Consider the following 10,545-nt stretch of genomic DNA (forward strand, 5'->3'; position numbering starts at 1 on the left):
TGTGTGTTGTGGCCACAGCAGGCCACGTGGGGCAGCCCGGGCTCTAGAGACTCCAGTGTTCCACTCCCTTTCCCGCCTGCAGCCCCCGCCCTTGATGTGGACTGGCAGAACAACACGACCTTCGCCTCCTGTAGTACCGACATGTGCATTCACGTCTGCAGACTCAGCTGTGACCGCCCCGTCAAAACCTTTCAGGGACACACGGTAAGTGGGAGGACGGTGCTTAAGTTCATGGGCATGTGCCAGGACGGGGGAGCCTCGGATTAAAAGACTCTGTGACAGCCCTAGCCGGTTTGGCTCAGTGGATAAAGCTTCGGACTAAAGGGTCCCAGGTTCGATTCTGGTCAGTGCCAGACATTGGGCGACATTAAACGCTGATGGTCTTGATCCAGCATCTAGAGGGCTTCTGGAATCTGGAGAAGGGCTATGCATAGATTGAATACGAGTCCAGAGATGAAAGATAATTTTGAAAGGCATTGGGGATCAGAGGAGCCTGGCTAAAGAAACTAAGTTCTCCTTGTCTCAGGACCCTTTGCTTTTTATTAACACAAATTGTCCTAAGGCAAGGTGAAGATATACACTTCAAAGGGTAGGGTTTCCTCTACAGAGTCCATTGTCAGAATGGGGAATGGCCTACGGCTGTTCAGGTGTTTGGCCAGTAGGAGGCAATAACATGTAGATTAAGATTCCCTGAGCTGTCTGGCAGCAAACAATCAATTTAGTGCATCCTTTTCAGGTTTGGGGAAATGCCTTTAACCATTCCAGCAGGCGATAACATATGTGACTCAGCCCTTGTTGAGTCCCCAAGTTCCATCAACCTTTAGATGAAACTCTTGCAATTATGACATGCTGGAATTGGCTTCCGGCAGGTCAGGGCGCATGCCCAGGTTGCGGGCTCCATCCCCAATAGGGGTCCTGTAGGAGGCAGCCAATCGATGATTCTCTCTCATCATTGATGTTTCTATCTCTCTCTCCCTCTCCCTTCCTCTCTGAAATCAATAAAAATCTATTTAAAAAAAAAGCTGCTGTGACGGCCTACTTATCCCTTGGATTTTTAAATGATAGGAATATTTTTTGCAGCATGATTTCCTATATCCTATTAAAATGCTACTGATGTTCCTTTAAGCAGATTTGTGACCTGCTTTTTGAATGTTTCTATTAACACATTTAATTTTTTTATTATTTATTCTTTTGTTAATCCTCACCTGAGGATACTTTTTTATTGATTTTTTTAGAGAGAGTGGAAAGGAGAGGGAGAGACAGAGAAACATCTGTGTGAGAGAGACACATTGACCGGTTGCCTCCTGCACCGCACCCTGACCAGAGCCAGGGATTGAGCCTGCAACCGAGGTGTGTGCCCTTTACTGGAATCAAACCTGGGACCCTTCAGTCCATAGGCTGACACTACCCACTGAGCTAAACCAGCCAGGGCTTTTTTTTTCCCTCTTTCTCTCTCCTACTCAAATCTGTGATACCATTATGGCTCTCATCTAACTGTTCCTGGGGGTGGGGTGATTAATAAAAGAGAAAAGAAAGGTGCTGTTAACTGCAGACCAGGTCTTTTGCAGCCCTTTGCTGCTTGAGCTGTTGTAGTATCTCAGGTGGTTGAGTTGACCCAGGTATGGACAGGCAGTGGAGAAAACACAGACCCTGAGATGAGCCAGGTGTTGGGTTTTGGAGAAAGGACTTAAAGAAGCTATTAAACAGATGAGTGAGGACATAAAGGAAAGGATACTCGTCATGAGTGAACAGATGGGGAATGTTAGCAGAGAAAGGAAAACTATATTTTATTTATTTTTTAAAATATATTTTATTGATTTTTTTACAGAGAGGAAGGGAGAGGGATAGAGAGTTAGAAACATCGATCAGCTGCCTCCTGCACGCCCCCTATTGGGGATGTGCCCGCAACCAAGGCACATGCCCTTGACCGGAATCAAACCTGGGACCATTTAGTCCGCAGGCCGACGCTCTATCCACTGAGCCAAACCGGTTAGGGCGGAAAACTATATTTAAAAAAAAAAACAACGGTCAAATGGAAATCTGACAGCTGAGAGGTTTAATGTCTAAAATGAAAATGTATTTTTTTCTTTCTTTTTTTTTTATTGAAATGAAAATCTTAATGGATGGGTTTAACAGCCGATTGAGATTGCAGAAATAAGGCTAATGAACCTGAAGAGAGATCATAGAAATAGCCAGTATCCTGAATTTGGTGGAAAACGCCGACATTGGTTTTTAGACAGTGGAAGGGAGGGAGGGAGTGGGAGAGAGGGAGAAACATTGGTGTGAGAGAGACCCATCTATTGGTTACCTCCTGCATGCAGCCCGAATGGGACCAGGGACAAACCTGCAAGTACATGCCCTTGACTGGGAATTGAACCCGCCACCCTTCGGTGCATAGGCCAACACTCTAGCCACTGAGCCACACCGGCCAGGGTGAACATGATTGTCAATGTCAGTTTCAAAACAGTGGTCGGTGGTCATACTGGTTTTCTGTGCTGTGCTTATTAAATGTAAATCATGGGCTCCCAAGGTGTGAGTTTTTTCTTAGAGAAACGTGGATGCGGGTGACTGGTTTTGCGTGGCGTGTGGCTGTGCGTTTACCTAAATGAGAAAGGCAGAGTAAGCAGCAGGAAAATCTAATTCCTGTGGTGGAAACTATGGATAGTCTGCAGGGATGATGGGGCGCCCCTGCCCCCTGCTGGACGGTTGTGGTACCTACTCACGGGCCTTCATTTCTTTGTAAAATCCTTTGCTCTCTTTCAGAATGAGGTCAATGCCATCAAGTGGGATCCTTCTGGAATGTTGCTGGCGTCCTGCTCCGACGACATGACGTTAAAGGTAATGTGGAAGGAGGGGCTGCTGGATCCCAGGCAGCCCCCGTGCGCAGTGCGGGTCTCACCCTCACGGCTGCTCTGGGTGATGATTTTGTAACGAACACTCCTCCCGCTGCTGGAAGTTTGCCCCTTGGCTACTTGATGCCGCTGGCGCCCCCGGGATTCTGCCCACCCCTCTGCCTGGGCAGCGACCCGCCGGCGGGCGAGCTACCCCAGGCCCCAAACGTGAGAAGCGCGCACAGCGTGACGGTGTGGAGCCATTCCTGGCCAGAGAAAGAACTCAGCCTGCTCACACGCTTCCCAATGTACACTCTAGATCTGGAGCATGAAACAGGACACGTGTGTCCATGACCTGCAAGCTCACAGCAAAGAGATCTACACCATAAAGTGGAGTCCCACCGGGCCCGCCACCAGCAACCCGAACGCCAACATCATGCTCGCAAGGTAAGAGGGGCCGGTCTACAGCCCAGGCCCACACGGCTCCCAGAGCCGCCTTGCTCACCGGCTGGACCAGCTATGGTATCGAAGGGCACAGAAACATCGGTCTGTAAAGGAGATGGCCAGGAACGTGGCCAGGAAATGTTACTTGTATCAAAGGGCACAGAAATCTCGCGAAGCTGTGCTGTGAATGAGTTCGCGCTCTTCCAAACTGTACCCGAGTAGCTCCCCGGATAGGATAGGGCCCGCGAGACACAGCCACGAAGGGACGCCCGCGTAAGGCTGCGATCCCTGCGCCCGCCGGGCTGGTGGGTTCTGTGTCCAGGCGTCCGGCACGTGGCTTTGTGAAGGTTTTCATCAGGACGGAGAGAGCAAGCAGAGCTGAGCTCAGCGTGCCCGACGCCTGCGTGACTTCGTCCAGGTGGCACAGGCTCTGAGCTGCAGCAAAGGGCTGCCCTGCCCTAGTAGGGCTGACCGAGCCATTTCTATAGTGAACCCCCAGGGCAGCAGCATGGTCCCCAGAACTGGGGAGAGGGGTACGTGGCCGCGGCGGGCAGCCCAGACCCATGCCACTTTAGGCTGCGGTGCACAGAACTGCCTCGGCCCAGTGCTCGCGGGACGCCATTCGGCCCCGTGTTTAGTAAGAACGTCTAGAAAAACAAGCTGGAGAGATTCTGAGGCTGGAGATGCTGGGATGCTTTGGGGTGTGGGATCCATGGTGCACACAGCAAAATGCAGGAACCAATGAATGTGAAATCAACCCGTTTCCCCAGTAGCAGCATGCAAAAAAGCAAAGGACAGGAATCTATCTTCTATATAATAGAGGAATATGCAAATTAGCCAGGATGCCAAAACGTCACGACCAGACAGCAGGGACCTGAGGCTGCATGGCGCCTGGCCGGGGTGAGGGACCTCAGGTCGCGCCCCCCACCCAGCAGGGCTTGATGGGGGACCTCAGGCCACACCCCCCGCCCCAACTCTGGGCCAGGAGACCTCTGGGCATGCCCGCCGCCCAACACGGCTTGACGGGGGACTGAGACTGCACCCCCCGCCCAGCAGGGCTTGACAGGGGACCTGAGGCTGCGCCCCTCACCCAGACCGGCTTGACGGGGGTGGGGCCGGCCGGGTCTGGGTCTCCTGCATTTTTGAAGCGCGTGCGGGTGGTGGGCGTGCCCCAGACTCTGACAGGAGGGAGATTTTCATATACATTTTAGTATTTTTCTTTCATCTCTGACACTTCTATTATAGAGAAAGGGCGAATAGCAATGTTAAAATATTTCCTCTAATTCCCTTTTAATGTGCACGAATTTCGTACAACGGGCCACTAGTTGTGTTATAACAATGGCTTTGCTGTCAATGCATCAGAGTCACATTTTCGCCACGATGAAGCATCCCTGTTATTGTCTCTGGAAACGTAAAAGCGACAGAAGGAAAACGTGATGCATGCACGCCTTGGGGAGGTGGGAGAAAGTCCCGAGTGTCTGTGGTGACGTTTCCGCCCTTCCTCCTAGCGCTTCGTTCGACTCCACGGTCCGGCTGTGGGACGTGGAGCGCGGCGTGTGCATCCACACACTCACCAAACACCAGGAACCTGTCTACAGCGTCGCGTTCAGCCCCGACGGCAAGCACCTGGCCAGCGGCTCCTTCGACAAGTGCGTGCACATCTGGAACACTCAGGTAATCCCGGGGACCTTTCCCAGCGGCCCGCCCAAGGCCAAGTTTCGGTGACTCAGGCTCGGTGGCCGCTGGGGAGTTTGTGCTGGGGAATGAGTCACCTGCCTCATCCTTTTCTGGAAGATGGGAAGACCGTAACCCAGTCCTCTTGTCTCCAGAGGTGCTGCTTCCGGCCACGAAGGTTGGGGCAACAGGTGTCATTACATTCGAGCTTTCCAGGGGGTCAGCCAAGGGGTGGGGCCAGCTCTGACATGGTGTAGCAAATCGGAGGGTGCGAAGGAATATGTGTTTGCTTTGTGGTGCCATTTTGAGTTTCCTAATGAAAATAGGGTATGTTTCGGTAGGAAAGGGAATGTCAAAAGGAGCCAGCCTTTGAGTAAAGGGCGGCAGCGTGGGTATCCCTGGGTGAGAGGTTCTGAATATAAAGAGTGGAGGTGGGCGGCGCTCAGCGGACTGAAGGGTCCCGGGTTCGATTTCGGTCAAGGAGTTGCCTGGGTTGTGGGCTGGATCCCCAGTAGGGGGCGTGCAGGAGGCAGCCCATCCATGATTCTCTCTCATCACTGATGTTTCTATCTCTCCCTCTCCCTTCCTCTCTGCAATCAATAAAAATAAATTTAAAGAAGAGTGGACGTGGGTGAGAGGTAGAGTAGAGACTGTTAAGTTGCGCAGTCAGCCCTCGGTTCTCCTGCTGATGGAGGAGAAATGGTCGGAGCCGTTGCAAAGGGCCAGCGATCCAGTTTGTGTGACCTCGGGGTGGATTGCTGGCCTCCCTTTGCCCCTTGTAATCCAGCCTGCCTTGGGGTTCCCTATGGCTGCTTTGACATTGCCGTACATTTGCATTGAGCCCATGCCCCCTTGTGGCAAGGGTTGGTAGTACATGAGGCAAGTGAACTGCCATGGGCAGGGCGTCCACTGAGCCCGCAGGCTTCCCAGTGTCTGCCTCACCCGAGCCCCACGCTCTGGGAGAGGGAGAGGTGAGGGGGGACCCTCCGCTCGCAGCCCAGGCAGGCCACGCAGAAAACACACGCTCCAGGAACACCGCGCCTCTCCACAGAAACAGGGATGGGTGGATCTGAAAAGTGACAGCATAGAAAAGGGACATTAGGGCCTGGTCAGCATGCAGTGGTTGAGTATCAACCTATGAGCCAGGAGGTCACGGTTGGACTCAAGATCGGGGCACATGCCTGGGTTGCGGGCTCCATGCCCAGCAGGGGGCGTGCAGGAGGCAGCTGATCCATGATTCTCTCTCATCTGGATGTCTCTATCCCTCTTCTTCTCCCTTCCTCTCTGAAATCAATAAAAATATATCTAAAGAAGAAAAACGACATTAGGGACCGCCCAGGCCGAAACCTCATCACATTATGTGGCTCCTTTTGTCTGGATCGCAAACCTCTTGGATGCCCAGGGAGAGGGTGCCCTCAGATACAACCACGGGGATGCGCGCTGGCCTTGCTCCCTCCCAGTCCCACCCGCTTAGCTCCTGACGCCTGCTTTGCTTTGCAGAGTGGAAGCCTGGTCCACAGCTACCGAGGCACTGGTGGCATCTTCGAGGTCTGCTGGAACGCCCGAGGGGACAAAGTGGGCGCCAGTGCTTCCGACGGCTCTGTAAGCAGCGCCCGCGGTGTGCTGGGGGTGGGGGGTGTGGGGTGCAAAGGGGAAACGCCCGGCAACCGATACCCAGGGCCGAGGCTGAGCACCTTGCTCCTGTCTCCGACCCTGGATGGTGCCCCAGCCTGGACCCTCTGCTGACAAAAGCACGGCCTGCGTCCCACGGATCTCCTGGGTCCCGAGCCCTACCGTGATCCCCTGAGGCAGGGGCGGCGGGAGGGCTGCGGAGGGCCGGGGTAGCCCGCTCGTGTTCCCAAGGCCATGAGCTCAGGCTTGACTGGTCGCGGCCCGTACCCCTGCCCATGGCCACTGCCTCTGTGTTAGTTCCCAGGATGGTCAGAGGCTCAGTGACTAGGCTGTGGGTACAGTTTCTCTGAATGTTCAGAACTGTGTGCCAATAAAACTTTATGTATAAAACAGTTGGGCGGGCCTGATTTGATCCATGGGCTCTACAATATAATTTGCCCGCCCGGCTCTGCTCCCTTCCATACAAGTAACATTTCCTGGCCATGCCCCTTGCCGGAACCTTCACAAAGTCACTTTTATGTTCCCTTTGATACAGTAACTGTTCCAGCCAGTCACGGGCTCTCTGTTTCCCCACAGGTGTGTGTGTTAGATCTGCGGAAGTGACCACAGTGTCCCGGGAAAGAGAAGAGAAGTCATGGACCAGCGGTGGGCACGGGGGCCTTGGCACCCGTGAGACCCGATCCTGCAGCTGCGAGACTGCGGGGGCGTGGCACGTGGGCTTGACTTTGGAGCCGGCCCCGCCCCGGCCACGCCCCGGGGCCTGTATTCCGTAGTCCTCACCGGAGCGTTTCACACACACACAGTTGTATCCGAGGGGGGCAGCCTGATGCCACCAGCCGGGTGGTGCGTGCAGATGGCTCCGATGGCTGCCAGGCGGGGGGGAAAGCTGTGCCAAAAAAGGGGAGAAAGAAAACTGCTGTGATCACTCGAAAGGGGGTAGGAAACTCTCCCCCCCTCAACCCCGCTCCCCCCGCGGGCTGCGTGGTTCCCTGAGTTTGGGGACACCACGGCGGGCTTGCAGAGGGATTCCAGGGCCAGCCTGTGGGGGGCTGATCGTCCGTGTCCCACAACCTTCGCTCTCCGGCGGCGTTGCTGGGCCTTCTTCCCTTCCCTGTCCTTGCCCGTCCCCCCACCTTTGTCCTCCCTTCCATGTCTGGGTTTGCTGTAGATGCGGCCTTGGGGACACTTGGCAAAATCTTTGCCGACAGCTTTCTCGCTCCTCCCCTCTTCTGCCCCGCCCCCTCCTGCCCCCTCCCGCCCGCCATCCCGCGTCACAGCTGTTTCCTATGCATCCTAGGTCTCCCGGGCACTTGCCCCGCAAAATAAGTGCTTTATGTAGGCAGGCAGGGCGGGGGGGCTTTTTACAGGAGAGAAAAAAAGACTTATAAGAGAGAGAGCCCGGAGTATTTTTGGAAAAAAAGAAAAGATATTTTTATGTTAAAACGATTTTAAAATCCTACCATGGCCATCAGACAGAGAGCTTTGTGCGGTTTCCTATTTTAAACTATTCCGGGGAGCGGTTCCGTGGCCTGGGGCTGCGTGGCGGGTGGGAGGGCACGAGTGGGGGACCGATCCGAGGACGTTGCCCGGGATCCCTGGAGTGTGCCCGTGTGGCCGCAGGAGGGGGATGAAGGAGGGTGCGCAGTGACCTCAGGAGCGAGTCCCCAACCAAAAGGCATGGAAGCCACTGACACACAAGGCGCTGCTCCGAGTCGCCTGTGGGTGGCACCTGGTTCCCGGGACGGGGCGCTGGGAGGGGGGCTGGCACGGCTGACCCCACGGCGCTGGGTCCGCTGGTCAGAGGTGACGGGGAGGGAGGCCCCGAAGGTGAAGCACAGGCGGAACGTCACCGTCACCGTCACCGCCCCGTCTCCATCCCTCCTTTCTCCGCCGGATGAGCAGCGTCTCCCTCCCTCATCGGGGGGCGTCTCCTTACCGCTTCTCAAAGCTGAGCCCGGCTTCGTGCTCCCGGGGTTGGCGTCCTTGCAGCGGGAGCCTCTGCACCGGCCGAGCTGGTTCCCGGGGAGCGGTGGGCAGGGCCACACGTTGCTGCGGGCGCAGCGGGGACGGGGCGGCGGCCGTGCGCGGAGCTCGGCCTCGCGGGGTCCACCCCCGAGACACGACGCTGGTGGGTGGTGGCCACGGGAGGAGCCGGGAACCCCCTCAGGGCGGGTGCGCGTCCCAGAGACCTGGACGGCCGGGCCCGCGGAACCTCCTCGTGCCGCCATCTCGGGGCTCCCCGTGGGTTCGTGAGGTCCTCCAGTCCCGGCCGGAGGAGACCCCGAAGTGCTGGCTCCGAGTTGGGTGCTTTGCTGGGGCCGGGGCCTGGCACTCGGCGAAGCCCGCAGTCTATGACGTCCCCACTCTGGTCTCTGCAGGCGGCCGACACCCCAGCCACGTAGGTCACTTCTGCCCGGAGAAGTCAGGACGTTTGGGGCGCAGCGTGTGGAGGTGCAGGCGAGGCCACCTGAGCCCCACCCCGCGCCCCCCCGTAGGAACGGGCGCGTCTCCGCAGGGCATCGCCGCCCACCGGGGTCCGGGGTCCGGGGGCCAGGACACGGCGGGGCGCGCTCGGAGCTTCCGTAGACAATCGTCACACGAGGCCGGGTGTCGCCGAGCGTGGTCCGGGGGTAAACGCGACCCGCTGGCCGCAGTGAGGGGGGAGCCCAGGGCTGGGAGACCCTGGGCCACGCGGCTCCGTCCCGTGGGGATGCAGGCCGACCCCGCGGCCCTGGCTTCCTGCCCCTGACCTTGGGGGAGCCGCCGCAGCCACAGGGGCCGAGTGTGCGCACCCGCGCGTGGCCCGGCGCCGTGACAGCGGGGAGCTGAGCCCCGGGCAGCCGGCCCGGCGTCCTGTGCTGGTCGCCCTCATCGACAGCTTGAACCCTGACGCTGACCGTTAGTGCCCCCGGGACCTGGGTTCTGGGCAGGCCTCCCACGCCCAGCCCCCCGGAGGCTCCGCTGGGCTCGCAGTGAGCGGGGCTGGCGGGATCGGGCAGTGACCGGGGACTGGACTTTTCTTTTTTTAATGTTTTTGTTTTTAGTGATTTCAGAGAGGAAGGAAGGGGGAGGGGGGAGAGCCATGATGAGAGAGACTCGCTGATGGGCTGCCTCCTGCACGCCCCCTAGTGGAGGCCGAGCGAGCCCGCAGCCGGGCCTGTGCCCTGGCCGGGAAATGAACCCAGACCTCCGGGGTCGTAGGTCGCTGCTGGACCACTGAGCCACACCAGCCCGGCGGGGACTGCAGTCTTCCTTCCGTCCTTTCCTTCCGTCCTAACACGGGGCGGGGGCGGGGGAAGTGCACTTGGTCCGACGTCAGGTCCGCCCCGTTCCGCTGCCTTTCCTCCTCTTAAACATTCCCACCGTTTTCCCTTCACAAAGCGTGTTTCGGGTCAAGTGCACAAACGCCCCCTCCGCGCCTCCTCGGGGCTTTGAACTCGGGCCCCCGCGCTGTTTGTCGTCTGTGTCAGACGCGCCAGCCCACTGTGCGCCCCGCCCGCCCGCCCGCCGCGTCCGCCCCGCACCCCGCGCCCCCTCCCGCGCTCCGACAGCAATGATCACGGTGCGTGTGGTAGCCATTTGTTCCAAGAGAATCAACAGGTCCTGTTCAGCGTCTTGAATAAATCGCTCTATTTTGATACGAGAGACCGTGGTAGGTGTGCTTTCTGCGGCCCGCGACTCCCCGAAGAGAGACAGGAGGGGCCTGGGGTGCGTGCCCCCGGGATGCGGGGACAGCAGCCGGGTGGCAAAGGGCGACTCCCCTATGGACGTGTGTTTCTTCCTTTTTCGTCTTTATTGTTGAACGTATTAGAAATGTCCCCTTCCCCCCGCTGACTCCCCCCCCCAGGCCTCCCACCCCATTGTCCTGTCCCTGGGGGGGTGCACATGTGCGCACAAGTCCCTTGGCTGGTCTCTCCCCACCCACCACCCCCGCCTTCCCTCTGAGGTCTCAGTCTGTTCTCGC

At 57.5% G+C, this 10,545-nt stretch overlaps 1 protein-coding gene across 5 annotated transcripts in view; it reads left to right on the plus strand.

Annotated features, from left to right (window-relative positions):
- Window positions 1-8,057, plus strand: part of TBL1X (transducin beta like 1 X-linked) — a 137,655-nt gene extending 129,598 nt beyond the window's left edge. For all 5 annotated transcript variants that reach the window (XM_080653579.1, XM_080653581.1, XM_080653578.1 and 2 more), the window contains 6 exons: window positions 83-204; window positions 2,764-2,838; window positions 3,151-3,278; window positions 4,784-4,949; window positions 6,450-6,551; window positions 7,158-8,057. In XM_080653579.1, the coding sequence (XP_080509705.1) occupies window positions 83-204; window positions 2,764-2,838; window positions 3,151-3,278; window positions 4,784-4,949; window positions 6,450-6,551; window positions 7,158-7,184 (620 nt within the window). In that variant the 3' untranslated portion in view covers window positions 7,185-8,057. The remainder of the gene's footprint in view (window positions 1-82; window positions 205-2,763; window positions 2,839-3,150; window positions 3,279-4,783; window positions 4,950-6,449; window positions 6,552-7,157) is intronic.
- The last annotated feature ends 2,488 nt before the right edge of the window (window positions 8,058-10,545 follow it).

The sequence above is a fragment of the Plecotus auritus genome, assembly GCF_963455305.1.
Source record: "Plecotus auritus genome assembly, chromosome: X".
Lineage (NCBI taxonomy): Eukaryota > Metazoa > Chordata > Mammalia > Chiroptera > Vespertilionidae > Plecotus > Plecotus auritus.